At 45.0% G+C, this 24360-nt stretch overlaps 1 protein-coding gene across 3 annotated transcripts in view; it reads right to left on the reverse strand.

Moving 5' to 3' along the window:
• Positions 1–24360, reverse strand: part of MAMLD1 (mastermind like domain containing 1) — a 109062-nt gene that overhangs the window by 45427 nt on the left and 39275 nt on the right. For all 3 annotated transcript variants that reach the window (XM_047715928.1, XM_047715927.1, XM_047715929.1), the window contains exon 2: positions 8564–8724. In XM_047715928.1, the coding sequence (XP_047571884.1) occupies positions 8564–8659 (96 nt within the window). In that variant the 5' untranslated portion in view covers positions 8660–8724. The remainder of the gene's footprint in view (positions 1–8563; positions 8725–24360) is intronic.

Raw genomic sequence — 24360 nt, forward strand, 5'->3', positions numbered from 1 at the left:
TAAGTAAAATGGCAACAGGCTTTCGAACAAGGCAGGAATTTCCTTGCATGAGAAACCCGACAGCTGTGTAGGTGGGAGAAGAATCCAGAGCCACCTGGTTAGTCTCGTGCATTTAGAAGGTCACGTGCTTGTGAATAAGCACATTTTAGCAGCTGAGTGCCAACTTGTGACTCTAAGATCTACTAACCATCTGCAGACGTACCAACCACAGTTAGTAGAATTTAGAACCAGGCGGTTTGAGCTCCGACACCAGAGATGCAGAGGCTGGGAGGGGCTGCGGGGTAAGGAGCATCATGGTTTTTCCAGCCTTACGGAGACATGATTGACAAGTAAAAACTGTACACATTTAAGTGATGCAATGAGATTTTTCAAATGTATCATGTGAGGATTTCATATACGTATACTCTGTGCTCGCTTTGGCAGCACATATACTAAAATTGGAACGATATACGTATACTCTGAGAAATAATTTAGGTGTTCTTTTTTTTTTTTAAGGTTAAATGCACAGAGCGTTTAATGAACCTTTTTTAAGCATATGATTCAGTGGCGTTTCACTCACTCACCACGCTGAACAACCGAACTGGGGCTAGTAGGGCCAAGTAAATATTCTCTCTCTTTCCACTCTTGAAAATGCAAACACATTCTTGGTGGTCCTAAAATAGCCTTGGACATGGTTTACTCAGCAGCATTTGTCATTCGAGGGAGAGCTGCCTTTACTCATTGGCTGTACTTCTGAACAGCTGTAGGCAAGGCTAACTTCTGTAAACCAAGTCATCATAAACTGCAACAAGAATTGGCCATTGGCAGAAAATCCTTCTACAAAGCAAAAGATCTCTCATCCAAACTTAGGTGTTTTTTAAGGTGTGTGCTTGGGGACAAGAGGCTTCTTCTGGGGGGAAAGAGTCCTCATTTCATTTTGCTCACAAATACATGCTTGACGTTCTGGGTCCTCCAAAGCACGCAGCAACAGGCGTGGGTTACATAGCGAAAATAATGACAATGGAAAATATTCCTTTCTTTCACTATATATAGAAAGTGTCTGTGATCACATCATGGAATGTGTCATATACCCCAAAGCATTTCCTCTGCCTCGGTGTGTGCGTGTGTACACGTGTGTGTGTGAGTGTGTGTGCATGCATGTACGTATGGAAAGATGGGGGTGCTCCTGCGGGTATAGAAGACCATCATGATAATGGTGGTATTTGGTGGAGATGGTGTTGCCGTTGGGGGGGTTGTCCTCAAGGATGGCTCCTCTTTGCTTGGCCTCTCTGTGAGAAGCTCCAGCGGCTGGGCCCCGAGGAAGAAGGCTCACCCTGAACTAGCCCAGACTGGCAGCTGTCTCCTTGCCATCATAATGATCTCGGTTCACCCAGAAACCTGAAGCTGAGCCGCTGGTGGAAGCATGGCAGATTTCTGTTTGTTAAAATGCTGCCAATAAAGTAATTTCATGTCAGATTTAACTACAGGAAAGGGCAAGGCATTTCTCAGTTCCTTAGCTGTCATGCGGCTCAAATAAATAGAACGGACAGCAGTTAGCCACAGTGCGCTTAGCTCTTTGAAGCCCTATATTCAGAAAGCAGATGTTGGGTGTTGGTGTTTGGGGGCTGGCTTCCTGGAGATATTTTATATTGGCCAAGTTAATTGTTCTAAACCCCAAAGGCTGGACTTAAAGGGCAAAAAGAGGCAAGAAAATGTTCAACTTTCCTACAGTGTCTCACAGGCAGTCCCAGCACTAGAGAACTTGAGCACCAAGAGCTCGCTCTAGAAGAGGCAGCTAGAGAGAGTGGCCCCGGGCTTCTGCCCACTAACTGTGCAAAGCAAGGCTGTCTCGGGGGCCCCAAACAGAAAACCCTTAGGAGGAGCAGACCCCAGGGAGAGAAGTGGAGCCATAGCCTGAGAGGGAGCCGGCATTCTTGCAGGAGAGACAGCAAGCGAGCGAGATTGGAGTGAGAGTGGCCTTCTTCAGAGCGCTGAAGAAAGAGTGACAGGACAAAGCGGGCCTCCAGGCAAGAGGACAAAACCAGCGAGAAGGCCCTGGATGGGGGGAGGGGGGCGGTGCTCCTGGCATGTTCCATGGGTGGGCAGGCAGCCCGTGGGCTCAGTGCACCATGAGCCCGGGAGGTGGCCTTGAGCTCATCGTGGGGCCCCATGGCAGGTGGGGGAGGGCCGTGGACGAGAACTTGTCTGTGGCGGGAACCACCAGCTCAACCTGTCTGTGAAAGGCCTCTCTGGATGCCGACACGTCAGGCAGAACGGAAGTTGCGGAAAGAACCAGGACCAGTCATGGAGGCAGGGACTGCGGGGGAGGGCCAGGGGGACTGAGCCAGCTGCGGCATCGGAGAGGGAGCAGAACCCTGGGGCGGGGGGCGGGGTGGGGGCGTGAGGATCGGGGATGTTCCCTCAAGCGGTACCGAGGAGTACCTGCTTATAAGGAGAAACTGGCTTCAGAGAAAATGAACTGAAGCCCAGTGACCTGGGTCAGGATGGCAATCTTCTTCCGTAAAGGCCTGAACCGTAATGTTCTCAGGCCTGGCAGGCCATGTGGTCCCCGTTGCAGTTCCGCAGTAGACAATATGTTCTTGGCCGGACGTGCCTATGTACTAATAAAACTTTACAAAAACAGGCTGCTGACTGTATTTAGCCCCTGGGCTGGAGTTTGCCAACCCTTGACCTAGAGCCTCAGCTGAGCATCGTCCCCCAGGGAAATCTGTTATTGCCAAATTGCCCTCCCTACCCTGCTGGGGGCCACGGAGGTCGACTGTTGACAAGAATGGCAGGTAACATTTTCAGAGCTGAAATCTTCCATATTTTTGCTGTTGCCCAAGTTAGGTGACCATTTCTGAACTGGGCCTGCACTGGGCAATGTATGCAGCAGCCTCAAATGCCATGTTTCACCTTTGCTGATGACAGTGAAAGGAGAGGCGCCCACCTCCTCCAGGGCGCCCATCTGCCTTGCTCTCCCAGCCTCTGTACACTTTTAAACAGTTCGTGCCTTGTCTACCAGATTCAGACACACCCTCTTCCCTCAGGCCTCCAGGGGTCTCTATAGATAATACAGCTTCACCTTCTACCCCTTTCACTTCCAGCCCCGTGCTCTGGCCAAACTCAAGGTCACCATGTTAGGCCTGCCGCTCTCTGAAAGCAAGGACCATTTCCTCCCCATCTCTGTACCCCCAGAGCACCTAGCCTTGTGACAGGACAGGTCTGAATTAACCATTGGACCAAAAGGTTTCCTGCAAATTATCCTGTTCTTTCTGTTTCTGACAAGGCCAAGAGACAGCCGCTTTTCAGAAAGTGTGATTAAACTCACTAACTGGCCCAATGACCTGGGACATGCTCCTTCTCCTTTGCGTGTCCTTGGCCTCTTATATCTGGCACAGGGGCTAGCCTGAATGGTTTCTAAGGGAACTTCTGGCCAAGGGGGACAGCAGATGCTGCTTATGGATCATTTACTAGGTGCCCAGGCCTGAGCCTTGGATGGAATGGGAGACCTCAGGGTCTCAGGAGGGTGGGAGGTGGTGGCAGGGGCAGCCACACTTGAGCCCTCAGCAGTCAAGTCCAGTAGCCTATGGCTCGTGGCTGCTTTTCTAACTTTGGTATTTGGGGGGGGTTGGAAATCTGGTGAGAAGGAGGGGGAGATGAGGAGGAAAAAGAAAAGGCAGGAAGGAAGAGGAGGAGAAAGAAAGGCGAGGGGGAGAAGGAAGGGCGCTAACAAATTATTCTATGCCGACTGCAGAAATCAGAATCAGTAGCCCAAGCCTAGAAGCACCTGCTTCCCCCATTCCCTCATGAAGTCTGGAACTCAGCACCCCAGGGGCAGCACCTGACCCAAATATCTGTCTGAAAGCCCAGTTCTATTGAGTTCTCCAGCTGGAGATTTCCAGCAAAAGCAAGAAGGCTCGGCCAACACAGGCCAGCTCGGACTTTGGGGATCCCCAGGCCCTCATCTTCAGGGCTTGTCCCCAGGTGGCACATACCATAGATGGGGGGTATGCCTCGGGCTACAGCTCAGCTGGGCTCTTCCACTGCCCTGGCCTGGGGTCCGACAGAGTCTACTCTCCTCCCCAGGAAGCTCCACCTCCAGACACCTGTCACCTTGGGCCTAAAGTCAAGGAAGCCAGGGGCCAGGGGCCAGGCAGAAAGGCAGGCAGGGCAGGACTGAGCTCCCAGATGCCAGCAGAAGCCAGCTGCCAAACAAAGCTCGCTCCCGGCACCCTCCCTTTCAAACAGACTGCGGTTTTCAGGTCACTGGTTTGCTGAACTGGGCTACCCAGGCAGGACCCAGATGTGGCGCCCAGCAGTGTCCAGCAAACTGAGCAGTGCTTGGCCCCGGCAGGAAGGATTGGTCTTCAGGCCAGGCCTCTGCCCAGTGGCCGCCCTGGATGAATGTCTGAAGCAGGAAAGGTCCCTTCCTGCAGGAGGAGGAGGAGGGGGAAAAGGGAGCGAGCAGCTGCGTGCTCCATGGGGAGGATCCCCAAAATAGAAAGGCGCATACGCACTGCAGGCCTTGACCCAGAATGCTCAGAGCAGAGACCAAGGTGTCCTCAGGGGTCCTGTGTGTTTCTACCTGAGCTCCAAGGACACACTTCCCACTGCCTTCTGAGCCAATGCCATTCTCTGATCATTTAAAAAAAAAAAAAAGTGCAAACAGCAGTAATGCCTTGTGGGTTTTAGACTGCGTTCATATACACATCTTGGTCATCGTCATCCCAGAAACCCTGATGTGGGCAGAGGTCGGCTTAGTGACCCTATTTTACTGGTGTGGACCTAAGCCCAAACACTCCTGCAAGATTCTCGGTAAGTGTTAGGGACAGCTGCCGACCTGATGAGTTGGTCTTCTGGTCCCCCTGTGTTCTGGAAGAGGGGCCAGACACATCCCTCCCCTCTCCTGGGGCCAGACCTGCTCCTGACCACAGCCTGCATGAAGTGGGGCACACTGGCCCAGGTTCTAGCTGGCTGTCCCTACCTCCCTGTAAGGTTTTTAATCAGCTGGCTCATTGCACACAGGCTGGGCTGTAGACAGGGCCGGTCAGAAGTTTCCAGGGAGTCACCAGGATGGTATAAAAGATGCATCCATTCTACCACTGTTTACAGGCTGTCTCTGCCACTGGGATGAAATCTCCAGGTCACCTGGGACTCTGGTCCGCTGCTCGAGCCTGAGCCCCAAAAGTCATGCCCAGCCCACAGAAGGTCCTAACACTCTGGGTTCCTAATCTGAGAATGGGAAGCAGCAAAGGAAGATGACCTTCCAAGTCAGGGCACCTGGAGCTGAGATCTGAATTTCCAACCTACTGACTGTAACGCTGGGAGACTCCCCGTAGACTCCCCGTCTTCTGCCAGCCTCAGTCTCTGCATTGGTGAAGTGGAAATACAAATCCTCATCCCCACCCTGCGGGGGCAGAGGAGCTAATGTATAATGAAGTAGCTTGTGTGAAAGAGCCACTCAATTCTCTCCTCCCAGTTTCAGGGTAGGATAAGTAGAACTGCAGAGTAGGACCGATCTGTTCCTGGGGGAGGAAGCCCAGGAACAGTCCGCGCCTCGACTGGGAACTGCCAGAGCCCAGGGTCTGGCATGGGGCTGGGCACACAGAACAGACCCTGGAAATGGGGTGGGGGAGAGGCCAGAGACAGACTCTCTGACCTCAAGAGGAAATGGACATGCTCAAGGTCTCACAAAACGCTAGTCTCAGGTCTCCTTACTGAGTCCTGTACTCTTTCGCAAGGAAAGGGAGGTGCCTCCAAGGACGATGGATAAAATTTCTGAACCCTGCTCACGCGGTATGGCAGGAGGTAAACGTCCTTCTCTTACTGGATATTTCTAAGGTCACTAGTCTAAAGAAGAGGGACAGATAGGATGGAGCCAGTATTTTTGTAGCCATCCCAATCTGTATCTTCTCCTGTTCCACACAGGGCTCCTCTCTCTCCCTTGCTCAGCCCCACTTGCATTTAGAGGTGAAGAGCAGGAGGAGGAGGAGGAAGAGGAGGAGGAGTAGGGGAAGCAGCAGCAGCAGTAGTAGTAATAGTGAGCGGTTGGTTTTGATCTCGGGATTATCCTACGGGTTACGGGAGATACTGCTCCGCAAATGCTTGGCACAAAGTCTTATTTCTGGTTCATTTGACTTTGTCCTTGGGGAGGGAAAAGGATGGACAAAGTCCTAGAGCTATTTAGTAGCAGAAGCAAGACTAGAATCCCGGTGTCTTGAGCCCTTAGGATGGTCTTAGGATGTATATTTCCTGTAAGGGGGCTCTTAACTGTTCACAAGAAATAGTTCCGGGCTATTTAAAAGATTTCTTCTTTGAGACTGATAGGATTTTATGAACAGACCTTACTTAAAATATGTTTTTGTTGTTGTTGTTGTTAGTTTGTGTTTTGGGAAAGGACGAGAGAAGCCCCTCATGAGCATCTCAATCAGATCTCCACTTGACAGAGGCAAGCCGCTCCCATTCTTGCAATCACTTGTCTGTGAGCAGGTTTCCTGGTGACCCGGCAGGCCCTTCTGCATCTGATCTGTCCATCTCTGTCCCTCAGACCACAAACACCCAGGCTGCTGAGATCCTCGGGGGGTGCAGCCGAGCTCTGTGTTAGCACCGGGTATTTTCCCGAGGCTGCAGAGATTTAATGACCATGAACATCTAGCTGTGCTCAAACCAAGACATGCCCTCAATGCTGGCTGATGGTGGCAGCAGCACCCGCCTTGGCCAGCCTCTATGCAAGCCCTGCAGGCCCACCCGGAGAAGCGGGCTCCTTCCGTATCATCCCGTTCAGAGACCACAAGCATCTTCCAAGAAGACACATGTGCTTTTTACTGCAAAGGGGACTCATCTGGGAAAGTTGCTTTTGGAGACTGAGGCCTATTTTTTTGGGATCCCCTCAACTGGGGCAAATCCTTGGTCTTCTAGGACAACTTAGAATTTTGGAAACAGGTCACTCAGAGCCAAGGCAGAGAACAAAGAGTGGCATGGAGGAAGAAGGACTGATTTTGATCAAGTCCAAGGTATGACTCTCAAGCAATAAATGTGAATTTTTGGCATGGCCTACAAAGGGCTCTACAAGACCATCTGCAAAGAGATGCAAAGCCTAGAAATGGTACAAGCAATGGCAACTTCTCCCAAGTGAAGGCACGGATGGCCACTCCAAGGGCCTATTCTAAGAAAACCCTTCCAGCATTGAGGTCTACACGGATCAAAACCAAAGCAGTTACTTGCCAGTCACACTCTTTTAAAGGGTGTTGGTGGGGCTCAGGAGGGGAAGGGGAAGAGGACCCTTAGACTACAGCCCACTCATTCCTCCTAGGAGCCAAACCCAGTGTCAAACAGAGGAGAAATTGGAAGTCAAGCCCAAATGCATCTGGACTCTAGATGCATCACCGAGAGGTTTTCCTTCACTGACTCAGTTGTCAACCATAAAAGAGAAGCAAGAAATCTAAAGGGTAATTCCGCTGGAGGTTAGACACTGCCTTCTAAGAGAGGCTGCCTGAAGGGCTGGCAATGTGGAGGATGGGAGGCTGGCCAAGGAATGGCTCCATGTCTGCCATCCCATCTGACCGCCATCTCCGTGAGCGGAGCCCGGCCGTCCAAGTCTGTAAATGTTTACATATACTGAGGCTGCGGTATCCAGTTGAGCACGTAGACATTGAGGAGAAACAGAGAAGTGAGATTTCAACAGTCTCCCCCCACACCTGTGCACTTACGTTTGTGGATCGCCCTTGGGATGGGAGAGGCCAGGCCCTCTAGTTATGTGAAATGGCATTACCTCAGAGCCCCGAGCTCCCAGTTCTCTGAACAGGAAGGAAGCAGACCCACGGCTCTATAAGAGCCATTTCCTCTCTGCTGTATTAATTTCACAGATTAGGTAAGCCTCTCCTCTGTGGACCCAATACACCGAGATAACAGCCATTGTGTTTGCTGCGACTCCTACTAATGGAGCTAATCTTGGTAGACTGGTGATGTTGCAGGCTTTTAATGTCAAATTCAACTAACCAGCGGCTCTTGCAATCCCTTCTTTTGTCCTGGCTCCTAGAACTACTGCTGGAAGCCCTAGCCCTTAGTTTCAGACACATAGATGAGGTCTCGGTTCCAAGGAAGGAAAGGTGAAATTTGTCAAGTGGGCTTTTAAAAGGACACCAGAGTCAGAGAGTTTGAATGGGAATCTCTTTCTGTGCTCTATTCACTGGCTTCCTGTTCTCAGTGGTACTAGGAAGTGAACGCAATATTATTTAGTGTCTGTCAGTTCCACATTCATTGTTTCTGTTAAGAGAAAAAGAAGGCTTTACTTCCCTCATGCTCTTCCTTTCTTTCTAGTTGAAGGGGTGCAGGGCAGAGCTCACTAGACTGGGAGTCGAGATGGATCCTTGGACCGTATTTCCTGCTCTTCCAGAAATTCGTAAGGGGCAAGGTCAGCTCATCTCCTACATCTTTTCTAGGTCAGATTCTAGTTCCTTATATTTTGGGTTGGTTCCCTGCCAACAAGTTTGCACAGAGAATTTCAATAACACATCTCATATTCAAGTTTAAGATAAGAAGCATTCAACACCCCCCTCCCCCCAATAGCCCATTGTCTGACCGATTCCTGGAGCTTTCTGGGCTCCTGACGATTTCCCACCGTGCCGAAATGGGGAACCATGCTCTTGATTACAAGCCGACTTTTCCATTCATCCATTGTTTGACCTGTAATTTTTTTTTCTTGACTCTCCAAGGCGCTTCCCAAACGACCTAGACACAGGGCTTAGGGAGACAAAAAGTACACTGTCTTTCAGATATGAAGATGAGACCATCGACCGCGAGAATCACAGACTTTCACTCTGAGGACAGGTTTGGGTGGAGTCAGCCACATTCCCTTTCATGTCTCTCTCCCCACCCCACGCCCCTCATTGAACCCCTTCCCACCCCCAGGGATGGGGGCACTTCTGTGAAGCAGTTGGCTGGGATGAGATGGCAGTCCCTGGCTATGAGGCAGAGCGGAATTCACTGGAGAGTGGAAGGATGGGTGGAGAAGCAGCCTGACGTAACTAAAATAACACTAGGCTTAAAGGCAGGGAATGAGAATCTTAGGTCTGGCTTTTTTGTGCATGCGGTATGCAGTGAGATCTGGGGAAAGACTCTTCTGTTCTCTGACACAATTTTCTTATGTGAAAACCATGGTGGTTGGATCAGGTGATGGCTTAAGGCCCCTTCCACTCTCCTAGAGTAAGACTTATGGTGCACTGAAGGAGCAGCTCCCAACTCTGGCCCCATTAGCACCCAGCCAAGTTAGCTGACTAACAGTTTATAACCTGACAGTCAGTGGAAGGAAGCAGTGGGTGTTGGAAGGGGCTCATGAAACTCTGGTGTACTGGTTTACCCAAAACTAAACAAGCAGATGGTGACATGTCTACTCCAGTGCACACCTGCCATGACAGATAAGCAGACCTGTGCTAAACCAAGTAAAGCTTTTTTTTTCATTTTATTTTGTTTCTTTCTTTTTTTTTTTTTTTTGTCTTTCATGATAGAGACATGAAATAAGAGCTCTGTTAAGGCATTCATATATGAGGGAAGATCTCCTTCTTGGAAATCTTCTTGGCAGTATAGAATCGGGCACAAAATTGTCCACATCCAGACTTCTGCCTTTGGGAAAATGGGAATGTACTCTTCCCATTTTCCCACTGAGTATAACTAAAACCTCTGGACATTATATATAAAACCAACATAAGAAGACCTGGAAAGTGGAGAGACGAAGGGACCTTGGGACCTGAGGAACAATGTGGTGGTGAGTTCTCTGGGTTTTTGCCTCATAGATCTCAGACACGGACCTGAAGAAGCTGGCAACCCCAAAATGACAATAGACACTGACGAAAATTCCCCAACAAAAGCTTACTCTCTCTAGCTAAAGGACCAAAAAAGGGACAGCCCACAGAGGCAGAACATGTTTATACAAGAACTGCTCTAATTCAGCTAAACACCACAGGAAAAAGTGTGGTCCCATCAAGTCCCAACATCAGAGGCCAAGTGGGGACCTAGACTCTACCCCAACCCAGCAGTTATGATTTATTTCTCCCTGTCCCCAAAAAGGTAGTATAGGAGGAGGCCTAATAGAGAGTCAGGACCTTTGTTCCTGCATAGTGGTAATGAGTCCACATCCCATCATTGTCAGTGTCAGTGGAGATCACATGGGGAACAGTGATGAGGCACTACTACCGATCCCAGCCAGGATGGTATCAGTAAAAGCCTAGGACGGAGCTAGAATTCTCACTACTACCCAGCAGTAATGAGGCACCCCAACCTCCTTGGTGTCAATGAAGGCTAAGTGGGGAACCTGGTAGAAATGAGATGGTGACCCTGTTCCCTGCCAAAGCATTGTCAGAGGAAGTCAGCTAAAACAGAAGATCTAAATAAGTGCTGAAATAAGAGAGTTCTCTTATTTTATCTCAACCCAGAATCTTATACCTAGTGAAAATATGCTTCAGGTATGGAAGGGAAATCAAGATATTTTGAGATAAAGAAAAACTCAAAGGATTTGTTAGTAACAGACCACTCCTAAGAGGATGGATAAAGGACGTTCTCTAACCAGAAAGGAAGTGATCAAAGAGGGAATTTTGGACACCACCAAAGAAGAATGAAAAATGGAAAGAAAAAAATATGGGTAAATATAATAGACTTTCTTTCTTTCAAGTTTTCTAAATTATATCTGATAGCTGAAGCACCAATTATAACATTGCATGCTGTGGTTCTAAATGTTATGTGGAAGAAATACTTAACATAATTACATTATAAATGGGAGGGTAAAGAGCAGATGGAAAGAGAAGTAAGGTTTCCATACTTCACTCACACTGGTAAAATATTGACATCAGTAGACTATTACAGGTTATGTATATATGACATAATACCTAGAGTAACCACTAAAAATGGCATACAAAAGATGCATGCAAAAATATTGTACATGAATCATCAAATGGAATTGCAAAAACTGTTCAAATAACCTGTAGGAAGTCTGGACAAAGAAAATAAAGAAACAAAAAACAAAACAAACAAGATCAAAATAAATTGGTAGACTTAAGCATTAACTACCAGTAAGTTCATTAAAACGCAAATGATCCAGGGACTCTGGGTGGCTCAGTTGGTTAAGCATCTGACTTCAGCTCAGGTCATAATCTCAGGGTCCTGGGAACCAGCCCTGCATTGGAATTCCTGCTCAGCAGGGAGTCTGCTTGTCCCTCTCCCTCTGTCCCTGCCCTTACTTGTGCTCACTCTCTCTCTCTCTCTCTCAAATAAATAAAATGTTTTTAAAAATGAAAATGATTTAAATCTACCAATTAAAAGACAAACGTTGGCAGAGTGAAAAAACAACATGATCCAACTATATGCTGTCTGTGAGATGCTCATCTCAAATATAATGATATGAACAGGTTGAAAGTAAAAGGTGAAAAAGATATATCATGTAAATGGTAATAAAAAATAGTTATGGGGTAGCCCTGGTATTTGCAGATAAAATGAACTTCAGAACAAAGAAAATTACCAGAGACAGAAAGGGGCATTACATAATGATAAAAGGGTCAATCCACCAAGAAGACATAGTTATCCTAATTGTGCACACACCAAACAACAGAACTGCATGACATATGAAGCAAAAATCAAAAGAACTGAAAGGAGAAATAGAAAAATTCGCATTTATAGTGGAGACTTCAACTTCCTCTCTCAACAACTCATAGAACTAGATAGAAAATCAACACAAAGAATTCAACAACATCATCATCTAACAGGATCTAATTGACATTTAGAGAACACTCCATCAAAAAAAAAACAGTAAAATTTGCATTCTTTTCAAGCACTCAAGGAATACATATCAAGATAAACTTATTCTGGACAATAAAACAATCCATAAACATTTAAAGAATTGAGATTTCTCTGACTATAATGGGATCAAATTAGGAAACAACAATAGAAAAACAATAGGAAAATCTCTAAACACTTGGAAACTAAGCAACGCATTAAAAAAAATTATGCATCAAAGAGGAGGTCTCAAGACAAATTTTAAAAATACTAGGGATGCCTGGGTGGCTCAGTTGATTAATCATCTGATTCTCAATCTCAGCTCAGGTCTTGATCTCAGGGTCATTTGTTCAAGCCCCATGTTGGGCATGGAGCCTACTTAAAAACAATTGAACTTAATGAAAACAAAAATACAATATATCAAAATTTGTAGGACACAGGTAAAGCTAGAGGGAAACTTACTGTACTAAATGCTTACAATAGAAATTCAGGAGAAGTCTAAAAACAATGAATTACCAACTAAGGAACCAAGAAAAAGAAGAGCAAAATAAATCTAAATCTAAAACAAACAAGAAGAAGGGAATATCAAGAATAGATGCTGCTATTGAAATTATATTGAAGGGGGCGCCTGGGTGGCTCAGCGGTTTAAGCCTCTGCCTTCGGCTTAGGTCATGATCTCAGGGTCCTGGGATCAAGCCCCACATCAGGCTCTCTGCTCAGCAGGGAGCCTGCTTCCTCCTCTCTCTCTCTGCCTGCCTCTCTGCCTACTTGTGTTCTCTCTCTGTCAAATAAATAAATAAAATCTTTAAAAAAAAAAAAGAAATTATGTTGAAAACAGAAAAAAAAAATGAAGCCCAATGGGGCAAAGGTGGTTTTTAGGAAAAAAAAAATAAAATTGACAAGCATCTAGAAAGACTAACAAAGGGAAAAGAGGGAAGAGACAAATGACCAGTATTAAAATGAAAAAGGGAATATTACTACTGATTCTGTAGACATGTAAAGAGTAATAAGAAAATACTATAAACATCTCTACCCATGCAAATTTGGAAATTAGATGAAACGAGCCAATTATTCTAAAAGAACAAACTACCAAAATTAGCCCAATATAATTATTAAAGGAATTAAATTCATAATTAAAAAAACCTCCAGAAATTGAAAACTCCAGGCTCAGACAGTTTCACTAGAATTATACCAATAGTTTAAAGAAGAATTAGCACCAGTTCTACAAAATCTCTTCAGAAAACAGAAGAAAAGGGGACACTTCCCAAATCATTGTGTTACCCTAACAGCAAAGATGAAGAATGTGCAAAGAAGTCTACAGACTAATATTTCTCAGGCACATAAACACAAAAATCCATAACAAAGTTTTAGTAGTTTACGAGAATTATACATTCTGATCAAGTCAGGTTTATTCTAGGGATGCAGGGCTGGTTTGATATTCAAAGGTGAACACGCATTATCTACCATATTAATAAGCAAAATAATAAAAATCATGTGATCACTTCAAAAATATTGAAAAAGAACAAAGTTGGAGGAGTCACACTTTGCAGTTTTAAAACATACTACAAAATAACAGTAATCAAAACGGTGCACTACTGGCATAAAGACAAACATATATGCCAATGGAATACACTTGAGAATCCAGAAATAAAGCCATAAATCTATGGCCAATTGATTTTCAAAAAGGGTGTCAAGACTATTCAGTAGAAGAAACACTAGTCTCTTTAACAAATGGATAGTCACAAGCAAAAAAATGAAGTTGGACCCCCTACATCACACTGTATTTAAAAATCAATTCAAAATGGACCAACCTAAACACAGTAGCTAAAACTATAATACATGTGGAAGAAAACATAAGGGAAAATCTTTATAACACTGGATTTTGCAATGGATTCTTAGATATGACACCAAAAGCATGAGCAACAACAACAAAATAGATGAACTGGACTTCATCAAAATTAAGAGTGTCAAAAGGACATTATCAAGAAAGTAAGAAGACAGCCCACAGAGTAAGAGAAAACTTGCAAATCATATATTTGATAAAGATCCAGCATGACTTAGAATATATAAAGAACTCTTACAACTCAACCATGAAAAGACAAGCAATACAATCTAAAAAATGGACTAAAGAGTTGAATAGACCTTTGTCCAAAGAAGATACACTTTTGGCCAACAAGCCCATGTAAAGATGCTTAATTAGTAGTAGGCCTTAAGGAAATACAAATCAAAACTTGATATACCACTTCCCACCCATCAGGATAGCATAATTAAAGAAAGGAAAATAATGAGTGTTGATTGTGGAGAAATCGGAACCCGTGTACATTCCTGACGGGAATTTAAATGTTACAGGTGCTGTAGAAAACAGTTTGGCAATTGTTCAAAAAGTAAAATGTACAATTATCATCTGACCCTGCAATTCTACTCCTAGGTATATATCCAAAAGAACCAAAAATAGACACTTATACACTTTTACACAATCCTCTTAAGTTCATCATCCATGATAACCAAAAGGTGGAAATAGCCCAAATGTCCATCAGTGTGTAAATGGATAAACAAATTTGGTACAACCGTACCATGGACTGTTACTGACAAGGGCTAGGACATGGATGAACTTGACAACACGCTACTAAGTGAAAAGAAGCCTGCTGTGAAAAGTCCCATATTGTATGAAATTATGTGAAATGTCCAGAATAGGTAAATCCATAGAGACAAAAATCAGATTGGTGTTTGGTAGGGGCTGGGGGAAGGGAAGAATGAAGAATGACTGCTTAATGAATAGAGGGTTTTATTTCAGGGTGATGTAAATATTTAGGAACTAGATAGAGGTAATGTTTTAGTACATTGTGAATGCATTAAATGACACTAAATTGTTAATGCGACTTTCATCTTTAAGAAAATAGTGACCACACTAAATATTGACCACGATGAGAGAAACTGGATCACTCATACTTTGCTGGTGGGAGTGAAAAAGTCACTCGGCAAAAACAGTTTCTGCAAAACTCTTTGGCAGTTTCTTTAAAAACTAAACACACGACCATTGGATGACCCAGCCACTGAACTCCTGGATATTTATCCCAGAGGAATGAAGACTTGTGTTCATACAAAATTTTGCAAATGAGTGTTTAGAATAGCTTTATTCGTAATAGCCAAACAAGGGAAACAACCCAGAAGTCCTTTGATGGATGTATGGTTAAACCAGCAATATAAAGACATGACTGCTAATCTAGACAGTGACCTGGATCTATATGCAGAGAATTACACTGTGTGAAAAAAGCCAAGCCCCCAAATTTACATATTGCATAATTTCCTTTATATAACAATCTGAAAATGACAAAACCATAGAAGTGGACTGATTAGTGGTTGCCAATGGTTAAGGAAGGAGTGAGTGTGGGAGGGAAGTGGATGTATCCACAAACGGGCAACATGAGGGATTCATGTGGTGATGGGAATGTTCTGTACCTTAGCTGTACCAATGTCAGCATCCTGCTTATGATATCGTATCATAGTTTTGCAAGATGTTATCATTAGGGGAAGTTGGCTGAAGGGTACATGGGACCTCTTTGGATTATTTCTTACAACTGCATGTTCATTTATAATGATCTCGAAGCAAAAAAACTTCTATAAAAATATGATCATATCATTTGATACATAAAAAGCACTTCACAAAATTCAACATCCATTCATGATAAAAACTTTCAGAAAACCAGGAGTAGAGGGGAACTTCCTCAACTCAATAAAGGACGTCTGTAATAAATCTATAGCTAACAACACACTTAATGATTAAAGAATAAATGCCTTCCCTATAAGACTATTAACAAGGCAAGAATTTCTGCTCTCATCACTGCTTTTATCAAATCAATATGCTGGACACCTTAAACTTATACAATGTTGTATGTCAAATGTATCTCAATTTAAAAAACCCAAAATAAAAACATAGTACTGGGAAGTTCTAGCTGGTCCATTAAGCTAAGAAAATGAAATGAAAGATATACATACGTGTTAGAAAAGGAGAAGTAAAACTATTTCTATTTGCAGTTGGCACAATTGTCTATGTGGAAAACCTTAAGAAATTTACAAAGAAACTCACAGAACCAAGAAGAGAGTTGAGGAAGGTCTTGGGATACAAGATCAATGAATAAAAGGATTGTGTGGTATTGGCAAAGGGACAGACACACAGATAAATTAAATAGAACAGAGAACCAAAAAAAGACCCACACAAATACATCTGATTTTTGGCAAAAGTGCAAAAGCAATCTGGTGCAGGCCTAATAGCATTTTTAACACAGGGTTCTGGAGCAAGTGAACATCCACAGACAAAAAAATGAATATCAATCTCAACCTTATCCCTTACACAAAAATTAACTCAAAATGGACTATGGAGTTAAATGTAATAGTCAAACTATATGTGTTTCAGGAAAAAAGTAAGAGAAAATCTGTAGGAGGTAAAGCTAGGCAAAACGTTCTTTCTCAGATTTGAAACCAAAAGCATGACCCATGAAAAGAAATATAGACAATCAGACCTTATTGAAAATACAATCTTTTGCTCTATGAAAAGACCCTGTGAATAGGATGAAAAAAACAAGTTACAGACTGGGAGTAAGTATGTGCAACCTCATATCTGATAAAGGACTAGTATCTAGAATATATAAAGAGTCTCCACACTCAAAGGTACGAAGACAAACTACTACTATCCAAATAGAAAACGGGCAAAAGATGTGAAAAGACATTATACTGTCAAGTTCGTACAGCTTGCAAATAAGCACATACAAAGAAGTTCAATATCAATAACCATTAGAGAATAGCAAATTAAAATCTCAATGCGATTCTCCTACATACCTATCAGAATAGCTAAAATAAAAAATGGTCACAATGACAAAAACAGGCGATGATGTCGAGAAGCTGCTGGTGGGAATGCAAAATGGTACAGACACTCTGTAAGATTGTTAGGTAGTTTCTTCTAAGAGTAAGCATACAAGTATCAGAGGACAGAGCAATTGCACTCCAGGGTCATTTATCCTGAAAAAATTGAAAATGTGTGGCCACACAAAAGACCCATAGCGAGACTCATTAGGAAAAAACCCACAGCAATATAGATTTCCTGGTTTTGATATTATAAAACTGGGATATAAGGTGTAACCACAGGAGACCTCTGTACCATGTTTGCAATTTCCCCTGAATCTGTCATTACTTCAAAATAAGCCACGAACTGCTATTCAAAACAGATGTCAAAGTCCACATCCAGGGGGACACCAATTCTTCTTCTGGCTTCTGGGACATGTCCTAAGGAATGTTCGTTTTTAAAGCAACATACAGAAGTTTGTACAGACCTTTTTATTCTTCAAAAAACAATTGCCACCCAAATATTTCTTGAGTGTTTTAGGGACTGAGCCCAAGGCCTTGGCTGTGACCTCACTCAAATACTAAGGTCTGGGGACAAAATGGCATATAACGTACAATGCACCCAAAGAAAACTGGAAAAAAGAGACCCCATTTTCCACAGAGGCCATCACTAACTCCCTGGCCCGGCATCTGGAGCCCGGCATCTGGAGCCCGTGTGGGGGACGGAGGCCAGGATCTTATTTCAGGGCTGGCAATACAAAACCTATCCACATCAAACAAGCTACCCATTCAGCTCTAAAGAAAAAAGGCAAAAAAAAAAAAAAAATGCCGCTATTGCTTTTAAAGACTCCACTCCACTGATTTCTTGTCCTGCCCCTTTGTGGCTCCCAGCAGCCAACGTAAAGGGGACAAGTGGGGGTAATGGCCAGAGCTTCCAGAACAAAGACTTGATTCTCTGGTCCTCGGTAGCAGCCTACTGGTCCAGCACCACATCAGTGCCCTTGGGTACTGGTTGGACCAGGGCTGGGGAGCACAGCCAATCCGCAGAGTGGGGGAGGCACTGGTAGGAGGTCCCCGCCTGGAAATGGCCTTTGTTTGGTCCAAGTCAGAAGGGGTGTCCCACCCCCAGCATATCAGCCTTGGGCCTTGGTCTCGGATCTTCCTTCCCTCTAGATGAACCCAGGCCTGGGAAACAGCGCTTAGGCAGACCTTTCTGTCCACAGCAGAGGCTCTGCCACCTTTCCACTCCTGAGGCCCTCCTGGGCCCCTAGTCCCCTGGCAATGCCCATGAGCACCTATTCGGGAAGCCTATGCCCCTTGCATAAAAGGCAACCAACTCCCAGCATTTGTTCTTACCCAAGCATGGTCCAGGGCTGTAGATGTACCCCGGAGCCATCTGCCACACACACTTTGGATTTCATTCCCACAAATCCACATACACTCAACGTTCCACTTCATATATATCTATGTTTGGTTTCCATACAGAAAGAAAATGTGCCCCATCCTCACCCCTATCCCCACGGGCACAGGCTACAAAGTCAGAAAGCACATGAGAAGACCCAGAAGCTAAGGCCACGCCTATCTTCCAGATTTCTAGGCCAGATGGTGGAAAGTGTGGGGCTGCTGATAGGCAGAGATAGCACATGATGAACAGACCCCAAAGCTCACTGCCATCCACCATGGCCACTGTGGCTGCTGATCATAGCAGGTCACCCTGTTCTAAAAGGTACTGGCTAACTGTTCATAATTACTATCTGCCACTCACAATCTTGGGGTTAAGCTGGGCGTGAGTCAAGTAGGATGCCCTGGTTCCAGTAGGATTCAGACCCAGGCTGGAGACAGGCAGGTCAAGGGTTAAAGAGGTCAGGCTTCTAGCTAACAGTACAGGCAGGACTTTGGAGCCCAATGACAAGCCCTGAAGTTGGAAGGCTGGCTTCTCAATCTTGAGTTATAGGGCTCTGGAGAGGCACCCACCATGAGCCAGGCATCTGGCTTGGCAATTTACACAGTATTTCTATTGGCTCTCTCCAACCTTCCTACACAGTACACATGAAGAGCTCCCTTTGTGTCCCCATCACGCATGGTGGAAAGTACTTTTCTAACATTTGGCTCCCCTGTGGTCTGTAAGCCCTCCGAGGGAAGGAAAGATGGCTTACATATGCTTCTCTATAGAATTCAGAGCACAGAGTAGGAGGTCAGGAACTATCTGCTGGATGCATCCACAAAGTGGATTCGAGCTTGGGTGGAAGGTTTGACTAGAAACCCCTAAAGCAGTCCTTCAGCTTAGAGTCTTTATGATGTGGTATGTTGGAGCCCATGTGTCCTTAGGAACTCATAACACATCCTTCATTCTGTCCATTTAAAAGGACTGCTTTGACAGTGAGAAGAGCTGCAAGGCATGTAATTATCGCCTCGCGCTAATAAGTATATCAGTATCCTAAAACACTGTTTTTACTTTTTAAAAGTTGACTTTGAAAAAGCCCAAAGTGACTCGGAAAAATTGGAATCCTCAAATATTGCTGGTGGGAATGAGAAATGGTGCAGCCACTCCAGAAAACAGTTTGGCAGCTGCTGAACAAGTTAAACATAGAGTAGCGACATGATTCGGCAATTCCGCTCCTGGGTGTACATCCAACAGAACTGAAAACACATCTACACAAAAACTTGCACGTGGATCTTCCTAGTAGCACTAGTCACGAGGTTTAAACAACCCAGATGCCCATCAACTGGTGAATGGGGAAGCAAAATGTGGTCTTTCCTAGGACCGAATGTTATTCAACCATGAAAAGGGATGAAATGTGACACACACTACGGCATGGAGGAACTTTGGAATCATGTTATTAAGTGAAAGATGCTAGGCACAAGAGACCCCCACATAATATATGATTCCATTTTTTTTTTTAAGATTTTATTTATTTGACAGACAGAGATCACAAGTAGGCAGAGAGGAAGGCAGAGAGAGAGGAGGAAGCAGGCTCCCCGCTGAGCAGAGAGCCCAATGCGGGACTCGATCCCAGGACACTGGGATCATGACCTGAGCTGAAGGCAGAGGCTTTAACCCGCCGAGCCACCCAGGAGCCCCATATGATTCCATTTTTGTGAAATGTCCAGAACAGACGAGCCTGTAGAGATAAAAGGAGATTTGTGGTTGCCTAGGGCTGTGGGGAGAGAGGATAATGTGGAGGAATGGACATGGGTTTCTATTGAGGGGGACAAAAATGTTCTAGAATTAATTGTGAGAATGGTTACACGTGCCTGTGAATACACTGAAACTCATTCACTTGTACACGTTCAGAATGAACTGTAGAGTATGTGAATGATATACTAATTGAGCTTTTTTATAAAGCCCAAATTGTTATCATTCCTTCATCTAACTTGGGGTTTTAGAAAGATGTTCCTTTTAGAGAAAGTATGAGTCATCTTGTATTTGGAAGAAAGAAAATTTATATCCTCTTCTCTTTTTTTAAGGTTTTAATTTTAATTCCAGTTAGTTACCAGAGTGTAATATTAGTTTCAGGTGTATGATATAGTGAGTCAACACTTTCATATGTCACTCTGTGCTCATCAAACACGTGGGTTCCTTCATCCCGATCCCGTTTCCCCCACCGCCCCCATCTCCATTCTGGTAACCATCAGTGTGTTCTCTAGAGTTAAGAATCTGTTTCTTCCTTTGCATCTCTCTCTGTTTTCCCTTTGCTCCTTTTTTTGCTTCTTAAATTCTGCATATGAGTGAAATCATATAGTACTTGTCTTTCTCTGACTGACTCATTTCACTTTACATAATACACTCTAGCTCCATCTACATCTTCACAAATGACAAAATTTTGTTCTTTTTCATGGCTGAGTAATAGTCCATCATGGATATATACCACTCTTCTTTGTCCATTCATCTCTCTTCTACTCTTAGTACGAATGACTCCTTGTGAAATGGGATGTCAAAGGGCCTTTTCTCCTGTTGCTGGTGACCTTTCTCCAGTGATCTAGATCATTACTAAAAAGCTTAACCAAGTTGATGTGGACATGATATCTCAAGCTCTGGTTGACTATAATTTTTAAAAAGATTTTATTCATTTATTTGACAGAGAGAGAGAGTACAAGCAGCAGGAGAGGCCAGCATAGGGAGAGGGAAAAGCAGGCTCTCTGCCCAGCAGATGGCCCAAATGTGGGGCTCGATCCCAGGACCATGGGACCATAACCTGAACCAAAGGTAGATGCCCAACCAACTGAACCACCCAGGTGCCCCGATTATACTTCTGACACAGCCACTGCTGTTCTGCAGGAACTCCCCACTTTGCCTCCTTTGGGCTTTGGGATATCATGCCACTAATGTCAAAAATGCCCCTCCCCATCTAGGTGCCGTGTACCAAATCTGCTTCGGGCCGGGTCTTCCTGGCAAGTACAAATGTCTTGTGGTCCCACAGAGTAGGCCTGGATGGCAAAGTCCTGCTTCAAGGACCCAAGAGTTGTAGAGAGACCTAAAAGTCAGCTGAGAGCACTGTTTCTCCAGTTGGCCTTGCCCTGATGTGGATTTGACTCTGAGACCGAGCAATGTATGATGGTCACCCATTACGGCAAACAGAGAACAGAGGTTTCTGGAACATGGGGACACCAACAAATTAGGGCAGACCAAGACAGTCTTACAGCAGTGGTGACAACACCGATCTTGTCACATGATTGACTGCAGCAGGACTAGCCTGTGAGGTGATATGAGGCCAAGTTTTGTCAAGAGCTCATTTCTGTACTGGACTTGTTCAGCATTATCTTTTCCTGTCACAGACATCACACACTTTGAGAAGTGAAAGAACCCCGGGATTTAGCATGGCTGCGCAAACGAAGGCCGGGCCCACGACGTGCTGCCCCTTCCATGTGCTGGATACCTAGAAGCCCAGTTTCTCTGAGCTTCTCCACAGCAGACTATGCAATCTGGGGTTGTGTTGGAGGGTGTTGGGAAACTGCTCTGGTGTCCTCTGCAGGGCCAGACATGAACATACACACAAGCAGACACGGGTGTGCACAGTTGTACATGCGCATAGAAACACATACACAATCACAAGTATGTAGTCACCCCTGTACGTGCGTGCGTGCACACACACACACACAGAGATGCTGTTGCATATGCATCCCGAAACACATAGAGACACAGATGCACACAGTCCCACGTGCATACAGAAACAGAGGTACGCAGACACACACAGACACAGACACATGCAGACTGTCTCACAGATACACACACACACACACACACACATAGGCAGACCCACAAAGACAGACATCGACACACAGATTTCCCCCCATCTCTGCCCCTGGCAAACACCATGGCGCTAGGGGCCCTGGAGAAAGTGCTCCCTCTCTAAGCTGGTTCCAGCAGTGGCCGGCAGAGGGAAGAGAGCTGGAGCTGCGCTCCTCCTTTCCAGCCCTGCCTACTGCTTGCCTTAAGGCACACACTCCAGCAAGGTTCATTTCCTCTCGAAATGACTGCCAAAACAGTGTTGTCTGGGAACTTAACATACAAGAGTCACTGGCGATGCTGGGCTAGGGAGGAGGAAAGCATCGGGCATGGTTTGCTTTTGTAGGAACTTCAGAAGGCAATAGCTTCAGAGTGCAGAAAGAGCTTGTAAACACCTGCCACGTGGGCCCAGGTGCCTGCCATAACCACAGCCAAAGCAGGCAAGTAAAGGTGTGCAGTGTGCTGTTAGCTGGTGGCCGAGGAGAAATCGTGGGTGGAACATGGGAGCCAGGGGACCTGGGCTCCACTTCCATCTTACCCAAATCCCTTGACCACCACGAACCTCAGGCTCCATGATCCCCTTTGCTCTTAGGATGATTGGCTCTGGACTCCCAGTGGGACTGGGTGGAGCTTGGGTCCTCTCTTTCCGGAGGAAACCACCTCCTCCACTCCCGGATTTCTAAACAAGGAGATCTGGGGATCAGAGGCCCTAGATCTCTAAGTAGGACAATGCTCAAGAATTCTTCATCCCCCTCAGAGGTCAAAGCATTCTAAAAAGAAAGTGGGAGGAGACAAGGCCACAGCTAATTGGGGAACGTGGGCACTTGTTCTCAGCTGTGGCGAGGAGGTGTCCCCATAGGTCTGCACCCTCAGTCCAGCCTTCTATCTCCTGTTACACTGTGGTGGGTCCAACTGAGAAGTCTGCCTAAGAAGGCAAACAGAAGGAAGGAACAGGGCTTAGCCAGTGGCCTGTAGGAGCAGTGAATTAAAAGAAGGAAAGGAGCAGCCATTTCTTTGAAAATAAAGACTATTATTAGGCCAGAAAAGATCTGTGGAGAGCCCATGTTTAAGTTGTCTTCCTTAACACATTCCACTCTTTAGATGGATTTAGAATAATAGGAAAAAACCCTACTGTGACACTCACAGACTTCATGTGAAATCTCGTTTGATGGAAGGAAAATGTGCTTTCAGGACTTACTATGATGAAATAAATTCTGTCTATTCTTGGAAACGCTTCTTTGCAAATATTTCTGATATTATTTCACAAATGAAAGAAAACAGTCAAGCCTGCTACCCCGTCTTTGGAGGAAACAATCTAATTTTCAAGAAATGTATCACGACTTGGCAACAATGGCTCTGACTTCCAAAGAAAGTGGGAAAATTGCTGTGCATTTTGGCAACAGTTCGCGGACTTCCCTCCCAGGACACAGTCACCAAGACACAGAGGGCAACGCGGGCAGAAGCCAGCTCCTGGCTTCGACACAAGGCGAGAGCAAGACGGACACGAATACTTTCGCAGGCTGCTCTGCTCGATCGCCAAGAGTGAATTTCCACAGTTCAAACTCTATGAGCCAATTTCCAGTGCCAGTCCTATGCCACATTTGCTGCCTTAGAAAACATGAGACCACGCTGCTCTGATCTACCCCGAGTGAGAGACTGCCGAGTGCCAAGCCAATCTTGAATGCAAGCACCTGACCCATCCCATAAACCCAGATGCTAAGACGGACTGCACAAACATCTTTTCTTGATCAAACCTGTCTTGCTGAGACAGAAAAAAACAAACCCATGCCATCAGCTGGAGCTTAACCCTGTGGAGGCCACCTGTGCCATGTGCTAGTTTATCAGGAGGAGGAAGTTTCAGGAAAACAACTGGATGGTGTCGGGCTTAGGAGGCTCACAACTCAAGCTTTTCCTGAGTCCAACCTGATCCGCTGCATTTATTCCTTCTGGACCAGTCTCTTCATGATCCCAATCAGGTCCACCTCCACAACTTTACGAGTCCCTGCTTTAACTCCTTCAAGGGTGGATATAGTTAACTCCATCTTTAGACCAAACACAAATGTACATTTCTGGGGTTTAAGGGTTCAAAGAGCTAGAGCTCTTCAGTGGATTGTCCCGCATTACCATCTGTCCACTGTGCACCAAGTTGGTTAGGAATTCAGAAGCATTCCAAACAAATAGTTCTGTGCCAAGACTTTGCAGTCCATGCATCCCGTCAGCCGTCCACTCATTCATCTAAGCAAGCTGTCTGTGTCATCCTGATTCATCCTTCCTCTTTCACTTATACAAAAAAAGGATGAGAGACTTGTGCAGAAGGTACAAGAAAAGAGACAAACTTTTCATTCTCTATTGCAGCAAACTTAAGGTGTCGTAAAGTTCTTAGCTATACAACCTTAGTGCGTCCAAAAGGTACTGTTTTAATAATATGTACTTTTTTAAATGGTTAAGAAACCTCTTGTGGTTTCTGAAATTCAGTTCATATTTATTTAAGAAATTTCTTTATTTTCTCTTTTTATTTATTTATTTTTAAAGATTGTATTTTTTTTTAT

Source organism: Lutra lutra, chromosome X (assembly GCF_902655055.1).
Source record: "Lutra lutra chromosome X, mLutLut1.2, whole genome shotgun sequence".
NCBI lineage: Eukaryota > Metazoa > Chordata > Mammalia > Carnivora > Mustelidae > Lutra > Lutra lutra.